Source organism: Cajanus cajan, chromosome 5 (assembly GCF_000230855.2).
Source record: "Cajanus cajan strain Asha chromosome 5, NIPB_CcT2T_4, whole genome shotgun sequence".
Taxonomy (NCBI): Eukaryota; Viridiplantae; Streptophyta; class Magnoliopsida; order Fabales; family Fabaceae; genus Cajanus; species Cajanus cajan.
The window spans coordinates 35,669,217-35,691,435 of NC_138521.1; the positions used below are offsets into that span (position 1 = coordinate 35,669,217).

The window sequence follows — 22,219 nt, forward strand, 5'->3', positions numbered from 1 at the left end:
GAATGAGAATGCGATGTAGACAACTTTGTCTTCATATTTGATGGCTCGCCCAACGAGCTCCCTATCTTGCTAAGTAAGAATATGCAACACCTTCATAATGCTCATACTTCTTTCTTCTCTTCGAGCCACCCGAACTACCCTCATCTACATTCAACCTATGATTCTAACCACATCACAAAAACTCAAACCCCAACTTCACTAAAAACATGCTCGATATCTAATTTATCTCAAAATGTCACTAATGAGAATCAATTACAAATAGTTCATTTTTTTTAACAATAATAAAATCAAAATAACTGATTAGATGATTAAATGCTCTTTTTTATAATACACAATTATTTTTATGGCAGTTAATTAAAGGTTAAAATTATAAGCAAATGGAAGACACAAAAAAAATTAGTATCTATTTTATTATTAGTATTTTGATATTATTAGTATAAATGTAAAAGTAAGAATTTAATTTTACCATGAAGTGTATTTTGAACGTGTGAAAAGAAAAGGAAATTTACCCATGTAGATCTTGGTAGGTTTCCTTCAACTTGACCAACAGAAAATTTTACCCTATAAAACCCGTGCTAAGCACCCCCAAAGGTGAATTTATTTGAGCGCCCATTCTGATCCAAAACCCTAATCCTTCGTCGGTCAAAAAATATGGCAAGTTCTCTATCCCAAACCTCTACGCTCTTATTCTCTGATCTCTTCATTCAACACCATTTAACGCTTTTACATTTCATTTTGCAGGCTGATTCCCCTCTCGCAAGGTAAACCCTAAAACAATCTTTCGATTCGATATTCCTCTCGCTCTTTTTCCCAATTATGCCTCAGCCATTGTTAATTGCCAGATCCCAGTTTGCACATTTTGTTTCTCTAATTGAGCTGCAATGGGGGATTCTGTTGTGGTTTTATTCATACGTGTATAGTTATTTTTAAACAAAACTCGAAGAAAAAGAAGAAATGAATTCGTAATTGTTTGTATAGAATTATAGGTTCGCTGTAATCATTTGAAGGAAGGTGTAGTCGTGTTGTTGAATAGTTTGATTGGAAATTCAGAATTTGCCTTATCATTGTCGATACAATGTACATAGGATATTGCAAGCAGATTGTGTTTCTTGATGGAAAGTGGCCACTGTTTTCTCCATAAAGCAGAGAAATAGGCTGGGCCAATGAAGCTACATTGTTGATCATATTTTTATGCTTTGTCCTTGCTGTGAAGCTATTTTTCTCTGGTTGTGATGTTATTTCAGGAATTCAAGGTCCCCACTGTGGAAAGCTCAGTCTAGATCGAGGTCTAGGTCGAGATCTAGGTCAAGGTCTAGGTCTAGGCCGAGACAAAGGCCAAGGTCCCGTTCTAGGAGTCGTGGCAGGTTAGTGACAATTGTGGTTTAGCTTGAAAGTGTGGAAGAAGGTGCTGTGTTACTAAGGTTTTAAATTGTGCTTTATGATTACTGAAATTATGACAAAAATTATGGCTAAATGTAGTTGGGGACTGCATTGCAAAACCTTGGTACCATTATTTTCTTTATATATGTATGTGTGTGTGTCTTCTTATCCCAGTGCCTGAGACTTATTTCTTTTGTGTCTTCTGTTTCTATCACTTTGTGGAATGGCTGGTATTTTCTTCTTCAGGTCAAGGTCTCGAAGTCATGGAAGGTCAGTCTTTTTCAATTTAGTTTATATTCTGTCAATAATACTATATTTGAAAAGCTTACATCTAAACTTGCAAGTATTTCTTAAAGAGTTGACTGTTTTTATGTTAACTATCTGATAGTGATGTACGGATAAATTCTCAATTTCTTTTTTGGTTTGGTAAAATGATGTCAATGGGATTTGTAATATGAACTCAAGCAACTTACCCAAGTTTCTCACCACCAATCCAATTTTAGTGGCTTAACTTATCTTTCAAAATATATTGTAGGTCTGAGCCTTCAAATCCTGGTGACACACTTTATGTAACTGGTCTGTCTTCAAGGGTCACTGAAAGAGACCTAGAGGAGCATTTCTCCAAGGAAGGAAAGGTGAGTATTATACTGGTTTACTATTGAATCTGTTGAATTTTATTGTTCATATCTCTAACGAGCCCTCAATCTTGGCAATTTTTGTCAATGGTTGTTTGCTTTCATAGGTTTCTTCATGTTTTCTTGTGGTGGAGCCCCGCACCCGGATTTCTCGTGGTTTTGCTTTTGTTACAATGGAAACTGTTGATGATGCAGAGCGCTGTATCAAGTATCTCAATCAATCAGTCTTAGAGGGTCGTTACATCACTGTTGAACGGGTAATGGACTTTTTCATGGTAGTAGTTGTTAAAACAGTTGTATTTGTCAATTTTTTCTTGACTTGGAGGTTTCCTGGTAATATTCAGAATACATTGCATCAGCTTTGTTGGCAGGGATCAAAGATGATCAGTTCATACATTTCAACTTTAGTGAAACTGCTTGATCAATGGCAAGCTTAAACAGCTAATCAAATGCGTCTGATCAACTAAACATAGCAACTATATTGCCCAACAACTTTACAACCACAGCATTCACTTTCAACTCTCAACTAAACAACGGACATTATCAACAACTTTCTAATGAGGCTTTTATGGTATCTCACACCTGGCATTAATCATGTGTGGATATAACTATTTTTACCCTCTTCGTAGAAGCTAGGTTCTTTATCTTGATGAATCCTTGATGAAATTTTCTTATCAAGGATTCTCTTAATATAATGAAAAAGTTGTTCTAGCAAGAAAGATGTCAATGATTCAAGTTTATTTGCTATTAGTGGTATTTGGACGATTCATGTATTATATCAAGGAAGAATCATTAAAGATTAACTCCTGTATTTTTGTTTCAGTCACGAAGAAAACGTGCAAGAACTCCAACCCCAGGGCACTATCTTGGACTGAAAAACACTAGAGAGTATGGTAAGTTTAACCATCTATCATAAATTGGGAATCTGACGTGTTTGTTTTTGAAAGTTCTATGTTTTCTTACTGAATTCTATCTTCTGTTTTGTTGTTAGGCTATCGTGGTGACCGGGGAAGGTATCGTGATGGTCCTGAGCGCGATGATTATTCACGTCGTAGGTCTCCAAGGCGTTCACCTCCATACAGAGGTGGCCAAGATTATTCTCCCCGGCGCTCACCCTATGGGGGAAGGTCTAGGAGGGAGAGATCTAGATCGCTTCCTTATTCTCCACATGGTAGCCCAGACAGGAAGTATGCTCGTGGATCTAGGTGATGTTTATCTAAGCATGTTACTATATGTGAACAGAGGAAGCAAAAATTTATCGACTATTATGGTGCTGTGACTGAGTTTATTGGTAGAAGCTGTTCGTGTGTTACTTTTACTCTTTTAGTGTGTGCCATCTGTCGAAGTCGCCCAGGACTTTGGAGTGGACATAAGTGTGAAAATTTCAATTTGAAGCATATAAGAGTATTTGATTTTTTACATGCGATGCTGCCCACGATTTCAACACCTGTTTTTACTAGAAACATACACATTTCTTCGTACCCGAACTTTTCCGTTTGGGTTCAGTGTCAGCGGTGTATAAACGTTAGGCCTTTCTTTTTGAACCTCCTTTTATGTGAATATTTTAAATTATCCAAAATAACCAACCGTAGTTTCATTATAAGGTATTTGGATGAGAAATTTAAATAGAATAATTTATTTATTTGAAGAATTTTAAATTTAAGGTGAAATACCTTGGTTGGATTGAAAAATTTATAAAAATTTGAAATTTAAATATTTATGAAATTTCTTAAAATAGTAGAATTTTAAATTCTCTCAATAAAGTAAGAATTTGAAATTTATTATTATTTTTTCTTATTTTACTTATATATTTTATTTTATCGCTTAACTTTTCATGTTTTTAATTATTGAATATTTAAAAATATTTTTAAAATTATTAAATATTATCTAATATTAATTTTTAAAATTATTAAATATTTAAAAATTAGCTAATACTCAATTTTATAAAATTTAATTTCAAAATTTCAACATAAATATATTTTTAAAATTAATTTTAGTATGATGGAATTAAATTATCATATTTAACTCAATAATTTAAAATTTGAGAAATTTGAATTGACTTATTCAAACAAAATATTTAAAAAATGATAGAAATTAAAATTAAAATAATTCAAATATAAAAAATTTAAAAGTCTTTGAATTTGTAAACTTTATTGTCCAAACATACCATTATAGTGTATTTTGATGGAGAATTTGAATATAGTAATTCATTTGTTTGAAAAATTTCAAATTTTTTTAGATGAAATACTTGGTTTAGATGGAGAATTTACAAGGTATTTGAAATCCAAGTATTTGAAATTTTTTGAAATAGTAGAATTTCAAATTCTTCAAAAAAAAAAATAAGAATTTAAAAATTTTCATATTATTTTTTCTTATTGCGCTTTTATATTTTTATCTTATCTCTTATTTTTTCATATTTTTTAATTATTAAATATTTTAAAAAATATTTTTAAAATTATTAAATAGTATTTAATATTAATTTTTAAAATTATTAAATATTTAAAAATTAGTTAATATTTATTTTTATAAAATTTTATTTAAAAATTTTAATATACAAATATATTTTTAAATTAATTTTATCATAATAGAATCAAATTATTATATCAAAATTAACAATTTAAAATTTAAAAAATTTAAATTAACTTATTCAAATAAAATATTTTAAAAATGATAAAAATTGAAATCAAAATAATTTAAATATCAAGAATTCTAAATTTTTTAAATTTATAAAATTCTTTATTCAAACACACCATTACCTTCTAGTTCCGTGTCTACAGATGCGTTTGTTCTTCGCCATCATTCTGCATCCACTCATCTGTTTCGAACTTTTTTGGTTACGATTAAATTTTAGTGAATATGTTTTTCCTTGACTTTCTCGAAATTTAAGTATAAAATAAGTTTTCGTAACAAGCCTTATTTTGATCAACTTATTCCACGTTAAAAAGTTAAATTTAAACTTGGGATTTCATTTGGAAAAGGAATCTAAGAAGGGTTATCCTCACTGGTTTTTATATTCAACGCTCTTTTGTCGTAGCTATATCGTTTAAATTGTTCATGAAAAATAATTAGTGGTGCAAAGATTTGTTGAATACCACCTCCTGTAGAACTATTTTAAAGTTTAAATCAAGTTAAAAATAAAAAGTTATAATAATTATTAATATTATTTAACAATTATTATTCTATGCAAAAAATTAAAGACACGAAAGTTTTGAAATTTAGAAGAAAATTATCGGAGTAAATAATTTGAAATAGAATACATTGTTGGAATGGATATTTTTCTTTTCATCTAAAAGATGATTTTTTTTTAATTGTAGGAGTCAAATTAGGATTGACTGTTATTGTAATAATCTTAAGGCTAAAACACTAATTTGGTCCCTTATATTAATTGTTTGTTTCAATTTAGTCCCATTTTAATTTTTGATTTCAATTTGGTCCCAAACTAATTAATTGATTTCAATTTGGTCCCTTAAAAATTAATTGGTTTCAATTTAGGACTTCCGTCCAAATTATTTAAACGGAGTTAACTTTTGCCAACGTGGATGCCACGTAGATACATACGTGGATACCACGTGGATGCCATGTGGATGCCACGTGGATAATTTTTTTTTTAAAATACCTGGACCCAGAACGGCCCGTTCTGAAACCGGAACGGGCCGTTCTGGTTTCTTTTTTGGTGTATTAATTTTACAATCAGAACGGTCCGTTCCGAGTGCAAAATTAACACACAAAAAGTGAAACCAGAACGGCCCGTTCCGGTTTCAGAACGGGCCGTTCCGGTTTTAACTTTTTTTTTTAAAATATAAATATTAATAATTTTACAAAATATATATTATTAATTATATTTTAATTATGTTGTTATATCTAATAAAATAAATATTTTAATAAAAATAAGTAATTTTAAAATTTTTACCATAAAAAAATATTTTTCAAAATTATTATATTTTTTAATAAAATTAATAAAGAATATCATAACAATACGATTTTAGTTTCTCCCATTAAAAATTAATAATTTTAATATATATATATATATATATATATATATATATATATTGCGGAAAAATACAATGTATATTTCTCTGATTTGGGAAAAATACAAAAGTGGTATAAATAGAATACAAGGGAATAAATCTGCACACTAATCTATCCCTAAAAATCTGGGAAATAATTCTCCCTATAAATGCTGTATCTAAATAATTAAAGGAGGGGAAATAAAATTGATCTTATTAACATTAAATCTTTACAAATCAGAATTGAATATTCTGATTGATATATGCTGATTTCCAACAGATTCTGATTGATATGTGCTGATATCCAACATATATATATAATGTTTTAAAATTAAACAATTATTTATCTATTCAAATTAACATATGTTATAATTTTTGATATTATATCAATAATATTATTAATATATTTATAGATAAACTAATATACTTTTACAAAAATATAAGTATATTAATTAGAAAAATATATCTGATCTTATATATTTATATTTTTGTAAAAATATATTAATATATATTTATCAAATTATTAGTTTATTTATAAATATAGGAAAAATGTTATTGATATTAATTTATTAGTAATATTAAAATATTAATAATATATAAATTTTATTTATTTAGTAATAATAAATATATATCATTTGATACATTACAAAAAATTATAATATATGTTAATTTAAATAAGCAAACAATTATATAGTTTTAAAACATTATATATATATATATATATATTAAAATTTTAAAATTATTATATTTTTAATAAGAAAGACTAAAATTGCACAATCATGATATTTGAGAGATTAAAATTATTTAATTAAAAATGGTGAGACTAAAATTACACAACTATAATCTTTTAAAGACTGAAATTACTCAATTAAAACCTTAGAGATCAAAATTGCATAATTATCAAAAATATAATGAAGGCACTATTCTCAGTCTTGGAACGGACCGTTCTGAATCCAGAACGGGCCGTTCTGAATCCAGAACGGGCCGTTCTGAAACCAGAACGGCCGTTCTGATGCACTTTTGGTGTGTTAATTTTGCACCTGGAACGGGCCGTTCCGGATGCAAAACTAAAACACCAAAAGTGCAACCAGAACGGCCCGTTCCGGTTGCAGAACGGGCCATTCTGGGTCCAGGTGTTTTAAAAAAAATTGGCATCCATGTGGCATCCACGTATGCATCTACGTGGCATCCACGTGACTAAAAGTTAACTCCGTTTAAATAATTTAGACGGAAGTCCCACATTGAAACCAATTAATTAATTTGGGACTAAATTGAAACCAATTAATTAGTTTGGGACCAAATTGAAACTAAAAATTAAAATGGGACTAAATTGAAACAAACAATTAATATAAGGGACCAAATTAGTGTTTTAGCCTAATCTATATATATATATATATATATATATATATATATATATATATATATATATATATATATATATATATATATATATATATATATATATCTAAAAGATGAATATCTTTAATTTTATATGTTATCTAAAAAATAATTATTTTAAATTAACTTTTTAGAAACTAGTGAGAGGTGTGATTAAGATTAACATATATAAATTGAGTTACCTAATCGATTTGAAATAAGTCACGCCTTACTAAAATAAAAACTTTTTAGAAATTTAATTTTATATTAAAAGTTCTTGAATATTTATCATCCTTCAAACTTATCCCGAACTAGTTTTATCAAGTCATCGATTCTTGAAATCATTTTATTTCACAATTCTCAAATGTCTATTAAAACTACGGCCAGTATCCGTGTAACGCATAGAATTATTATAATTTTTTATATAACAAATTATATTTGATGACAATTTGATTCCTTTATTTTATAAAAAAATATTTTCTATTTAATTTGCATGCATTTTTTAATAAACAAAAAGAATATTGATGGAATATATATTATAGTAATCACAATATGATTAATATATTTTTTTAATTGAAGTTTTTGCAATCATACTAATGTTGAAGATATAATGGATGAACAATGTTTCCCAACAAACTTTCACACTTAGCTTGTTTAATTTTTATCACTTTGCGAGATAAAATTTAAGTAAGTTATTTACACTAATACATTGTTGTGTTGATATGATTAATTTTACAAAATGTTAATATATTTGTTTAACAAATTGTTATGTAAGATAGTTAAAAGTAGTATAACAATTTAACAATGAATGTAATTATAGAACATTGGTACTGTGACTTTTAATAAAAATCACAATAATAAAATAATGTGCTACATTAAATATAATTTTTGTGCATTAGTAAACAAACATTTTATAATATTAAATGACGCATATAATGAATTTAGTTTAATTCAATATAAATCCTAAAACATAAACCCTAAAGTAATCTAGATATAATGATATTATAATAGACAACATAAGAAATTCATTAATTAAAATTTTGTGTCGTGACTGGTATAAGTCGGTTGATGTCATTGGAGTTGATTTGTGATCCGAGTACACTTTATATTCCTGCCAAAAGATGAGGAAATTGTCAGTAATAATAAACTAACTTATTTTTAGGATCAGGTCAAAAGAGGTAATAAAATCACTTTTAATATACTGTATACTATAAATTTTCAAACACTTCTTTGTAGACCACATTCTTTGTAGAATTACATACTTGACTATCTTCATCTAGTATAAGAATTTTCAATCCTTGCATGGATTTGACTCTTGAGGCAGCAACATAAAGATGACCATGGATAAATATTGGTTTTGGTAGAAATAACTCAACCATAGATAGTGATTGTCCTTGACTTTTGTTGATATTCATTTCAAAATAAAGACAGAGAGGGAATTGTCTTCGTTGAAATTTGAACGGGAATCCAGGATCTGAAGGTACTAAATTCATTCTTGGAATAAGAATGTTGTCCCCAATGTTGGTGTCAGTGATAACTGTAGCACTTATAACATTTGTACCCAAATCCGTTACTTGGAACCGTGTACCATTACACAAACCATTTGATTGATCAAGATTTCTTAGCAACATAATAGGTACTCCCACCTTTAAGGTCAACTTATGATTTGGAACTCCATAACATTTAACATCATTTAGAAATTTAGATGTAAACCATTCACCTTGAATTTTAGTTTCTTCGTCTGATGGGCAAGGTGTGTCAGAACTCAAATAATTTTTTTCTTCTCCTGGTATGACAGACAACATAAAATCATTTACTTGCTCAAAAGATTCTATTGTTGGAGCTAAAATTGCCCTCTCTTGAAAGAAGTTAACATCCTTCAGGTTATGAAGTATACTTCGATACACAAACTGAACCAATGACATTAATGGGTTCTCAACTGGTTGAATCAACAACTCTTTAGGGATAGATATTTCAACTTCCCCATTTTGATCCATCAACATATCTCTATCTCCAATTTGAAGGATCCAATTAGCAAATTTTTTTATGTCAAAAGTTGTTGCATTAGTCTTTGTAGTATTGAGTCTCATGTTTTGAGTTAGCTTTAGAACTTTGCAACTTTGCCACAATTTTGATGAATTAATTAGCATTTTAGATTTGTCCATTCATTCACAAAATTTTAAAAACAGACATAAATTATAAATTTACCTGGAACATTAAGTTCTTTCCTTTTTTGGTACTAAATATCATCAGCTAGCAAACTCCACGTGGCTGTCCAAACAACATCTGGTTTGGACATTGTATTCATAAATAAAAATGAAACAAACAACCTTCTCAATTGTTTACCTGAAGCCAATTGGCTAGCCTCATTTATTGCATCAATATACTCCCTATCATCCATCAATAAACCCAAAGCATAACATGCATCTTGGAATTTTTCATAAGTCTTACCATCAACTATTTTGGTACTTTCATAATCAATACAACCCTTTTGCATAGTAAACAAAATCCTCATGTAGTATAGTTCACCTGTTCTAGGAGGAATATAGCTAAGTCTACCAATGGAATACCCTTGTTTCCTTGGTCTCCACACTTTTTGCTGACTTAAATATACAAATTTAGTAGGATACTCTGCATAAGTCAAATTTTGCCCTCAAGGAATGTTTTGTTGGCCTCAAACCAAGCCAAAAAAAATGGTATTTAGTTGCTGATTGAAGTTAGTGGAAAAACACACAGAAGGGGGGTTGAATGTGTGTGAACGAAGGAATTTTAAAAATGTTTTCGCAAAGAGACTCCTTTTCGTCTAGTAAAAGTATTATGTTGAACACTTTAAAAATTGTGTAAGGTTGGCTCAACGAAAGTGTTTTGCGTTTGAGATTTTTTTTGTCTGCAAAAAGTGTTTCTTAAAATAATAAGTTAAGTAGGTGTATTTTCCGTTCGAAGATAGTTGTAGTGAAAAATGAGTAGCGGACGAAATTTTAGTACGATATATCAGCAAAAATATTGCATCTGAGAAATAGATAAAGAGTGCAAAGAGTTTTATACTGGTTCCCTCGACCTGAGCTACGTCTAGTCTCCTGATAGAGGTAGGATGGATCAAGTGAAGAATTCTTGTCCCTTTAGGCCTCCTCCGAATGCTTGATCTTCTCCTTGAAGATTCCACCGATTGAATTGAGGAAGAATGTAAGGAGGATTATTGGAAGACTCCTAGATCAAGGACGAAAGCATCTAGGCTAAAGAAGCAAAGGGGAGCTCACTTCAAGGTTAGGAAAAGATGGAATTTCCTAGTTCTAAAGTGGTGTCTCCGGTGACCTTTCAAATAGAATTGAGGCTGAAGATTTTTTCAAAAATTCTCTATTCATTCAAAAGTGAATACAAGATAAGAGAGATCATGCATATATAGGCTCGACTAGGGAAACAATTGGCACTAAGATTCAACCACCACATGTGGTGCCAAGATTTGAATTCAAATTTGAAATTTGAATTCAAATCATCACTCCCATGTGCAATGCCGTGAACCTAGGTGCCATCATGCATATTAATTTGATTTAGGAAGCATTTAGAGTTGATTTGGATAAGCACATGGTCAGCCACAAGTGGCGCCATCCATGTGACCCAAATTCAACTTAAATGCTTTCTAAATTAAATCTAGTTTAGCCTAATGAACCTATTTAAGTAATCCCTCAATAGTCCTATGCTAATGGCCTAAATACAATGGCCAATCAAATACATTGGAAATAGAAAATTACAAGAATGAAAATGAGCCCAATATTGGGTACCAAAAGCCCAAAGGCCCATGAAGCCCAAAACTAAGCCCAATAAACCTATGGTCCAAAATGTTACTCTATGTGGTCCAAAATCAAGACCAAATTATATGAAACCTATACTAATATAAAAACAATGAATACATCAATGTATGGCCCATGTGAAACTCATATTGGGCCTTCAAAGCCTATCGGGCCCATTAGGCTTTGACTGGCCCAATCCTTCACGCCTAGCCCATTTGATGGAATCATGCTTCGGAAAGAAAGGGGTGACATATTGAAGGAGCCAAGAGGAGTGGGCTAGACATGGAGGATTGGGCCAGTCAAGGCCCAATGGGCCCGATAGGGCTTGAAAGGCCCAAGTTGAGCTTATGATGGGCCATATCTTGTTTTGGCTATTTTCTTATGTCTTGTATATACCATGTTAGTATAGGTTCTCTATATTTTGGGTCTTGTATTTTGGACCATATAGGATAACATTTTAGGCTATAGGCTTATTGGGCCTAGTTTTGGACTTCATGGGCCTTTGGGCTTTTGGTACCCAATATTGGGCTCATTTTCATTCTTGTAATTTTTCATTTCCATTGTATTTGCTTGGCCATTGTATTTAGGCCATTAGATTAGGATTATTGAGGGATTACTTAAATAGGTTCATTAGGCTAAACTAGATTTAATTTAGAAGGCATTTAAGTTGAATTTGGGATCACATGGATGGTGCCACTTGTGGCTGACCATGTGCTTAGCCAAATCAACCCTAAATGCTTCCTAAATCAAATTAAGATGAATGAGGGCACCTAGATCCACGGACTTGCACATGGGAGTGAAGATTTGAATTCAAATTTAATTTGAATTCAAATCTTGGCGCCACATGTGGTGTTTGAATCTTGGCACCAAAATGCTTCCCTAGCCGAACCTATATATGCATGATCCTTCACAACTTGTATTCACTTTTGAATGAATGAGAATTCTGAATTTTACTTCAGCCAAATTCTCTCCAAGAGTCACCGAAACCTCACTAAACCTAGACTTAGGAAAACCTCCATTCCTAAACTTGATAGTGAGCTTTCATTTGGATCTTTAGCTTGGATGCTTCCATCCTTAGCTTAGGGATTCTCCTACCATTCCATTCATCTTCTTCCATCCTTTAATCCGTAGCAAGCTCAAGGAAAATGTCTTCAAATTCGGAGAAGGTCACAAGAAGCAAGAATCCATCCATTGCTTCAACCTAAACTCCATCAAGTGGTATCAGAGCAAGGTTGCTTCCTTGAGCTAAGTGATCTCTTTTCACGAATTTTTTTTGTTTGTGTTTTTGTGTCTCTCATGTCTCATCTTGGTTGTGCTGTTTGGATCTAAATTTTTGGCTTAAATTTGATGGATCCAAGTTAGTGATTGTCATTTGTGTTCAATTTGGCAATTACTACAAATTAGGAATTCTACTTGTGCTTATTTTTTGTTTTGTTTGAGTCACTTCTTAAGGTCCTTGTTTCAAAACTCCTTTCCTATCCTTGTTGAGTCAATGTTTGGTTCTTTAGCAAGGATTTGATGCAACTTCCAGCACAGAATTTTAACAAAGAAAACTTAGACAAGCAACAAAAGCACAATTTATCAAAGCTTATACCAAAATTGAAGGAATAAGTGTGTATGACAAGACTCAAAGAAAGCCAAGGAATTAAAGCAAAAAATTAAGACTCAAAACAAGCTAGCACTCAATTAGGAAAGTCTTAGATTGTCACTAGAGTAGATTAAGAAAACAAAAACAAAATTTGGAAGCAATCAAAGAAGAGAAACCAAACTAGTAGATCAATTGCTTGTGAAATAATTTGTGTTTTCTTCTAATTTGTTCTTCTCGGCTTTTCTTGCTATAATTTTCTTTATATATTTTTTTTAATTCTTTTGCTTTTATGAATTCAAATTTCTTTTCCAGAGAAGATATTTTCCTTTTATCTCAAAAAATTTCACAAATCAAAGAAGCAAAAACCGGATCTACTAGAATGATTAATTTCAAGTGAAAATTCAAATTCTAGTGTAGTTTAAGTTGAAAATGTTTTGAATCCTTTTTGATCTTTCTTTTCTTTTCTTTTTCAATCTCTTTTGTGTCAATATTCTCTGTTTTCTCTCTGTTTTCCAGCAATCAAACTTGTCAGATTTGGATCCAATACAATCAATACACTAAAACACAAAGTATCACTTAAAATTTCAAGATACAAAAGATTGATTCAAGATTGATATGGAAAGTAAATTTGAAAACTCAAGTACACAATGGAAACCTAACACTAAGAGTTCACCAATGATCTAGTGATGAACATGAACTCAAATATGCAAATAGAAAAGCAAACAAGCAAGGCACATATGAATAGAAATGAATCTCGGCCAAATTCCAAAAGACTCAAAAATTTTCAACAATTGAACATACAAGCACATCTTGAATATTTTGACATTTTTAAAGGACTAACATGAATTGACAAACTAAGATTCAAAAAATAAAAATCAAAACACATGCAACTCAAAGGGATAGCCGAATCAAAACAAAGAGAATAAGAAGTTAAAATAAAAACACATGCAACTCAACAAGGATAGGAAAGGAGTTTTGAAACAAGGACCTTAAAATTTGACCTAAATTTGGTGACCTAAAACTCCTAAAACTACCTTCACAAGAGTGATCAAGCCTTTCATCTTGTGAGCAGCCTTCTTTCACCTATTTTTTGTGTTCACTGTGCAGGTTCAAAGAGAATCAAAGGACAAAGGTTGGAGGTGGATTCAAGCATTCAAACAAGTGATGGAAAAATGAGGCTGAAAATCCGTCACTAAATTGGACTCCAAATCCGTCACAACTTTGTTTTAAGGATTAGTTTGTTTACTTTTCTGTCCAGCATTTATTACCTTGTAATTGGCCATTTAAAGGAGTGTCTTGGGTGTGTCTTTGGTACACAACCATCTCTCCTTAGGTGTACATTTTCGTTAGTACTTTGTGAGAGTGGTCCTTGATTGATCTTTGGTATCTTTCAAGTTCTCACACTAGGACACGTTTAGGTAATTTTAATTCTTGCTTAATACTTGTTTTAGTTGCTTTCATACGTCTAGTATATCATAGTTCACAAAACATCAAAAATAATTTTCATTGAAAAGAATTTGGTAGAGATTAACTACAAAGGGGATTAGTAATTTTTACTTGAAGAGGCTTGGTTTTTAAGTGGCTCTTAGTAGCTCACCTCCCTCCAAAGTTCAATTTGTATACTTAATCCTCCAAGTACTTAGTCTTAACCTTGCATAAAAAAATTGCTTTTCAAACTTCTTTTATCAAAAGAAATCTTTCACCTATAATGGAAGAATTTTCTACTCCTCCTAGTGATAGTAATTCAAGTGACTACAATGACATTTCAAAAGTAGCACATGAATTAAGATCATTAAAGGTTTGGAGAGAGCAAGAGGCCAAGCGTAGACTTAAAGAAAAACTTGAAAGTGAGGCCCATCTTGCACTCTTAGAAGAGGAAATTCGGCTATTAAAGGAAAAGGAAGAAAGATTACACAATAAGCACCGAAGTAGGCATGGAAGTTCTCAATTCCATAGTTCAAAATCTTTTTCACAAAAGCTTAAGCCATTATCACTTTTGACAAAGCAAGAAGTGTTCACAAGAGAAAAAGAAAAAATTGAAAGAGAAACACAACTTGCAATTTTGGAGGAAGAAGTTCTCATTTTGAAACAAAAGGAAGAAAGACTTTTAGCAAAAGCAAAACTGAGAAAAATAAGAGAAAAAGAAAAAAAAAGCATTTCTCTTAGGAAAGAGTAAAGAGGAAAACATATCCTCTAAGGGGCTTGTATGTGAAGAGAGTTGTTCTACCACTAAAAATCCTTCACAAAATATTCTCTTCTTGAAACAAGACCTTGACTCTTACCCTAATGTCACCACTAGTCATGAAGTAGAGATTCTAGAACAAGTTAGTTTTACAACAAATGAATCTCAACTTCAAGATGTAGTGAAGAAGGAGTGTGCTACATTTAGTTTCACTTCTTATGCTACTTTCTTGGAGGTGCCCCAGGAAGAAAGCTTTCCTATCTTTAGGACCCCTTCTACTTTAGTTGTTATAATAAAGCACCCAAATTTTGGAATATATTGTTTGATAGATATATCTTGTCATATTGCATATTCTGTTTTTGTTCTTAAGGGAAGTACATATGAACTTAATTTACCTCTTTCCCTACAAGACAAAAATAGTTTATATGAGTTTTCAAGATTTTCCAAGACATTTTATCTACCAAACATTATGATTCAAATTTGTTTAGGACGTTTTCTAGTATTTTTTTCTTTATATTTTAGGAAAAGCCTAGGCTACCATTTAGGGTACTTTAGGCAAGATGTTGTAGTTTTTAAGAATCATTCTTTTCATTGTCTTAGTCATAGTGTCACTACATTTTTAGGATTTCATTCTAGGTTATACTTAGAAGAGGATCCTATTTCTAATTTTAGGGAGTCTCATTTTAATAGTTTAGTTTTCTTTGCTAGGTTAGTTAGAAGGATTCCTCTTAGGATCCACATTCCATTTTCTTCCTATGAACATGTCACCTCTTATACATGGTATGTTGTGTATGTAGGTGATGATTCTTATTCCATGCATCCTCGTGATTTGAGGACAAATCCTTTTCAAGAGGGAGGGGATGATGGAATCATGCTTCGGAAAGAAAGGGGTGACATATTGAAGGAGCCAAGAGGAGTGGGCTAGACATGGAGGATTGGGCCAGTCAAGGCCCAATGGGCCCGATAGGGCTTGAAAGGCCCAAGTTGAGCTTCTGATGGGCCATATCTTGTTTTAGCTATTTTCTTATGTCTTGTATATACCATGTTAGTATAGGTTCTCTATATTTTGGGTCTTGTATTTTGGACCATATAGGATAACATTTTAGGCTATAGGCTTATTGGGCCTAGTTTTGGGCTTCATGGGCCTTTGGGCTTTTGGTACCCAATATTGGTCTCATTTTCATTCTTGTAATTTTTCATTTCCATTGTATTTGCTTGGCCATTGTATTTAGGCCATTAGATTAGGATTATTGAGGGATTACTTAAATAGGTTAATTAGGCTAAACTAGATTTAATTTAGAAGGCATTTAAGTTGAATTTGGGATCACATGGATGGTGTCACTTGTGGCTGACCATGTGCTTAGCCAAATCAACCCTAAATGCTTCCTAAATCAAATTAAGATGCATGAGGGCACCTAGATCCACGGACTTGCACATGGGAGTGAAGATTTGAATTCAAATTTCAAATTTGAATTCAAATCTTGGCGCCACATGTTGTGTTTGAATCTTGGCACCAAAATGCTTCCCTAGCCGAACCTATATATGCATGATCCTTCACAACTTGTATTCACTTTTGAATGAATGAGAATTCTGAATTTTACTTCAGCCAAATTCTCTCCAAGAGTCACCGAAACCTCACTAAACCTAGACTTAGGAAAACCTCCATTCCTAGACTTGATAGTGAGCTTTCATTTGGATCTTTAGCTTGGATGCTTCCATCCTTAGCTTAGGGATTCTCCTACCATTCCATTCATCTTCTTCCATCCTTTAATCCGTAGCAAGCTCAAGGAAAAGGTCTTCAAATTCGGAGAAGGTCACAAGAAGCAAGAATCCATCCATTGCTTCAACCTAAACTCCATCACCATTCCTCTTGGATCTTTCAAGTTATCACCCCTAGCCTTCCTATGCATGATTCCATCATCCCCTCCCTCTTGAAAAGGATTTATCTTCAAATCACGAGGATCCATGTGATAGGAATCATCACCTACATGCACAAAATACCATGTATAAGAGGTGAAATGTTCATGTGACGAAAATGGATTGTGTATCCTAAGAGGACTCAATCTATCAAACCTAGCCAAAAAATCTACAACATTAGACTCTCTAGAAATAAGAATAGGTTCCTTTTCTAAACAAAGTCTATGTATATAACAAAAATCTAAAAATGTGAAAAAGGTAAGACTATGACATGTGAAAGAATTATTTCTAAAAACTACAACATCTTGCCTAAGGTACCCTAAATGATGACCTAGGCGTTTCTTAGAGTATAAAGACAACAACACAAAGAAATTTCCTAAATAATTTTGGACTTTATTATTTGTTAGATAGTCATGAGAAAATAGTGTCCAATGGGTTTTTGAAAACTCATATAAACTATATTTGTCTTGTAGGGAAGGAATCAAATTAAGTTCAAATGTCAAGGAACAAACAATAGGATATTGGTCACCACAAATTGTATCTACCAAACAATATTATCCAAGAATTGGGTGCTTTATTAAAACCTCTAAAGAAGGAAGAGTCTTAATGACAAAAATACTTTCTTTCTTGGGCACCTCCAAGAAATTAGTATTAGAAGTGAAACTAGAAATATTCCACTCCTTATTCACTATATCTTGAAGCTGAAAATTATTTGTTTGAAAATAGTTTTGTTGCTCATTCACAACTTCATGATCAGTGGCAGCATTAGGATAAGAGTTAAGATTATTATGTATAAAGAGATTATTTTTCATGGGTTGTTTGTTGATAAAGTAACTCTCCTTAATGACAAGTTCTTTAGAGGAGACCCCTTCATCCTCACTCTTTCCCAATAATTTATTTTCTTTTCTCTCTTTCTTTCTTTTTCTTTTCATTTGTTTTTGATCCTCAAACACTTGGGGTGGTGTTAAAGGATTAAAAACAATTTTTCTATCCTTATGAGTGAAAGATATTTTGTTAGTAAGGCCATCATGTATAGTATGTTTGTCAAATTGCCATGGCCTACCTAACAAAATACGACAAGCTTCCATAGGGATCACATCACATAAAAATTTATCTTTATAATTTCCTATAGAAAACTTAACCTTCACTTGTTTATTTACCTCCAATTCCTCAACTTCATTAAGCCAATGAAGTTTATAAGGTTGAGGGTGAGGAATGGTGGTGAGAGCTAACTTGTTAACCAACCTTGTACTACAACAATTAGAACATGATCCACTATCAACAATGAGAGAACAAGGTCTTTTAGAAACTAAACATCTTGTATGAAAGATGTTCTCTCTTTGTGATAATGAAGTGGGACAAGGTTGGCTTCCAAGAAGCCTTTTTACCATAAGAAGATCACCATCAACAGGATAAATCTTTCTAATTCATGGTCACTAGTTTCCTCTTCACTCTCACTAGAAGAGGAAGATGATGAGGATTCTTCACAATAAATGTCTTTACCCCTTAAGATCATGGTCTTTTTGGTGGAGCATTGAGAGGCAATGTGACCTATACCTAGACACTTAAAAAATTTGATCTCACTCGTTTTTGAACTAGTGTGTGATGTGATTTTTTTATTTTCCATATCTTTGTCAATTTCTTGAGTTTTAGAGGGGTTTTCTTTAAAATAATTTTTAAATGAACTTCCCTCCCTCTTGTGCTCTTTCTTGATATAAGATTTAGAGTTGGTACTTTTAAAGGATTTTCTAAGAAATTTTTGTTCAACCCTTATACAAAGTTGGACCAAATCATCAATGTCCCTATAAGGGAGTAATTCAACTCTATCTCTTATATCAAAGTTGAGACCACTCAAGAATCTTGCAATTGTTAATCTTTCCTCCTCCCTTATGCCAACCCTCATCAAATACAACTCCATTTTTTGTCTATACTCCTCCACACTCAAATTCTTTTGTTGGAGTCTTTGGAGCTTATCCATAAGCTCCCTACTATAATAAGAAGGTATATGTCTTCTTCTCATAGCACTCCTCAAATCATTCCAATATTCTATAGGAGGGACATTATGAAGTCGCCTTTCTCTAACCAAAGCTGTCCACCAATACATAGCTTGTCCTTGGAAAGCTAAGGTGGCCAAGGGAACTTTTTTTCTTCACCTACTTGATGACAAGTGAAGATTCGCTCCACTTTCATTTCCCAATCCAAGTAGGCGTCTACATCTTCTTTTTCATGGAAAGGAGGGAGATCAACTCATGATTCCCTAACCTTTGGTTCCCTAATGATTCTTCTAGGAGTAGGTTGGTAATATTCATCCACATTCAAACTACCTACATCCTCTTGGCTTGTAGAGCCATGGAAACTATTATGACTTTTCTTTTTATTGAGTTTTTCCAAAAGTTTTGCCTCTTTTTGCTTAATTTTGTGTATTTCCTCCTCAAGAGCTACAAGTTGTACATCCCTTTCAATCTTTTCTTTTTCTTTAAGAAGTACCTCTTGTTTTCTCCAAAGTTTTAATGCTTTAACCTCCTTAACAATTTGAGAAAATATTTTAGGAGATTCTAAGTCACTATCACTTTGAGAATGATTACTCATGATTAAGCAAAAAGAGTTTTATATGCTATGCAAAAAAAAATATTTTTGATCTTTTCTAGGAATAAGACTAACACTTGGAAGTCTAAGTGTACAAATTGTACTATCAAGGGAGGTGAGCTACTAAGAGCCACTTAATAATCAAGCCTTTTCAAGTAGAAATCACTAAACTTCCTTATGGTAATCTCAATTCCCCAAACTTTTCACAATTGTTTAATGATTGGTGATTTTCTCAAGTGTTTTTGATTACAACTAAACGTAAGCAATTTAAATTCTACACATGCTAGTCGAATTAACAAAGCAAAGTATTCAAACCAAGGAAAAAAAATCAAAAGAGACAATGTTAAGCAGCTAGTCGGATTTTCCCTAAGTGGAAGCTTGGAACATACGGAATTTTCAAGCCACTTCCACTAGTACTACACGTGAGTGACTATAAGGGATTAGATATACCTGACCAACTTCTTAATACTCCCTCCAAGCTATTACAAATTGATTGAATTTACGAGAAGAATGAAAGAAATTAAACTAGTCCTAAAACAAAAATTGTGACGGATTTGGAGACCAATTTAGTGACGGATTTTCAGCCAAATTTTCCAGCACTTGTTTGAATGCTTTAATCCGCCACCGACCTTGGTCCTTTGGTGCTCCTTGAACCTGCACAAAGAACACAACAAATAGGTGAAAGTAGGCTGCTCACAAGATGAAGGGATTGATCACTCTTGTGAAGGTAAAATTTAGGAGTCTTAGGTCACCAATTTAGGTCAAATTTTAAAGTCTTTTGTTTCAAAACTCCTTTCCTATCCTTGTTGAGTCAATTTTTGTTTCTTTAGCAAAGATTTGAAGCAACTTCCAGCGTAGAATATTTATCAAAGAAAACTTGGACAAGCAACAAATCACAATTTATGAAAGCTTATACCAAAAATGAAAGAATAAGTGTTTATGACAAGACTCAAGGAAAGCCAAGGAATTAAAACAAAAAAATTAAGACTCAACACAAGCTAGCACTAAATTAGGAAATTTCCTAGATAGGTTCTAAAGTAGATTAACAAAACCAAAGAAAATTGGAAACAATCAAAGAAGAGAAATCAAACTAGTAGATCATTTACTTGTTGAACACTTGAATTTCTTTCAATTTTTCTTCTCGGTTTTTCTTGTTATATTTATATATATATATATATATATATATATTTTTTTTTTCTTTTAATCTTTTGTTTTTCTGAATTCAAATTTCTTTTCTAGAGAATATATTTGTCTTTTTTCTCAAAAATTTCACAAATCAAGTAAGCATGTTTTTCAATCTCTTTTGGTTTCAATATACTCTGTATTTTTCTGTTTTTCCAGTGTAGACACCCAATTTTGTTCGGGGAGCATACAAACGAAGAAATGAACGTCTATTATCAAGGAAAGGTGCTCCCAATCATGGAAATAACAGGACATGACATCAGAAGGCCTAAAGCCCAAATAAATTAGTTTTAGTGGGCCGGAACGGGCTGTTCCAAAATCGGAACGGGCCGTTCCAAGTCACAAAAAAGGCCTAAAAACCTAGTTTGGAACGGGCCGTTCCAAAATCAGAACGGGCCATTCCAGACCAGGCAAAAGGCCTAAAAATAATAGGCTGGAACGGGCCATTCCAAACCTAAAAAGGGTTACAAAAAACTTAACAGGAACGGGATGTTCCTAAACTGGAACGGGCCATTTCGGGATATTAAAAGGGACTAAAATTTCTAACCCAGAATGGGCTGTTCTCGTTTCAGAATGAGCCATTCTGGTTCCCGAAACGGGCCGTTCGGATTTCAGAACGGGCTGTTCTAGGGTGCAAAAATAATACATAATATTCGGATCCGAAATGGGCCGTTCCGAATCTAGAACGGGCCGTTCCGGCCCACGTCTGATGCCTATAAATAGAAATCTCAGCCACAGTTCTCAGGGACCTCAAAAATTTCGTCTAAGACTCCCTAGAGCTCGAAATTTTTCTCTCTCTCTCCTATTGTATTTCTTGAATTTTGTGAGGCATATTGTAGTGTGAAAGGTTGCCACAAAGCACCTAAAACCTCCATAGTTGAAGATCCAATAAAGCTTGTTACGAGGTATTACTCATCAATCTCTTGTTCTATCTTTCTCTTCTTTTATTTTACCTATTACTATAATAAACACAATTATGTAGATATCTTAGGGGTTCACCGTCTAATTTAATTTTCATGTAAATAATCATTAATAAAGGGGATTAAATATTTAAACTATTAATTCTTATTACGTTATCTTCATCATAGGGTACCAATTTAGGGCATTGTAGGAGTGCTTAATACCTTCCCTACACGTAACCGACCCCCGAACCCAATTCTGGTTATCAAGGCCATTATTGGACTTTTAAAATCTTTTCTTTTTCCAATGTTTTGAGTAAAACATTGGTGGCGACTCCATCAACTTATTTTCAAAACCATTGATTAAGGATTAGTCTGGCGTTTGAGCATTCCTTAATTGATGAGATTTTCAAACGGATGTCTAAACCATTAGTCACGAGATCAGAAATTTTCGGGTTGCGACAGATGGCGACTCCACTGGGGACGTTTAAAGAGGGTCAGGCCCAAATAAATGATGAAGTTAATAAAATAAGAATAATAATTTAGATATTTTTCCCCTTTACCTTGTTTTTTTTTTCTTTGTTTGGCTTTTATATATGTTTGCCTATTTAAATTCTGCACTTGTTTGAATACAAATTGTACACAAACCTTTGCACACAACAGTTCCCCCTATACCCT

At 32.3% G+C, this 22,219-nt stretch overlaps 1 protein-coding gene across 1 annotated transcript; it reads left to right on the plus strand.

Annotated features, from left to right (window-relative positions):
* Nucleotides 1-528: 528 nt before the first annotated feature.
* On the plus strand, nt 529-3,436 carry LOC109792886 (uncharacterized). The gene is made up of 8 exons (XM_020352340.3): nt 529-654; nt 742-761; nt 1,245-1,364; nt 1,627-1,650; nt 1,916-2,015; nt 2,123-2,272; nt 2,839-2,908; nt 3,007-3,436. Exons 1-8 carry the CDS (start codon nt 652-654, stop codon nt 3,222-3,224), a joined length of 705 nt encoding a protein of 234 aa, XP_020207929.1. The 5' UTR covers nt 529-651; the 3' UTR covers nt 3,225-3,436.
* Nucleotides 3,437-22,219: the final 18,783 nt, after the last annotated feature.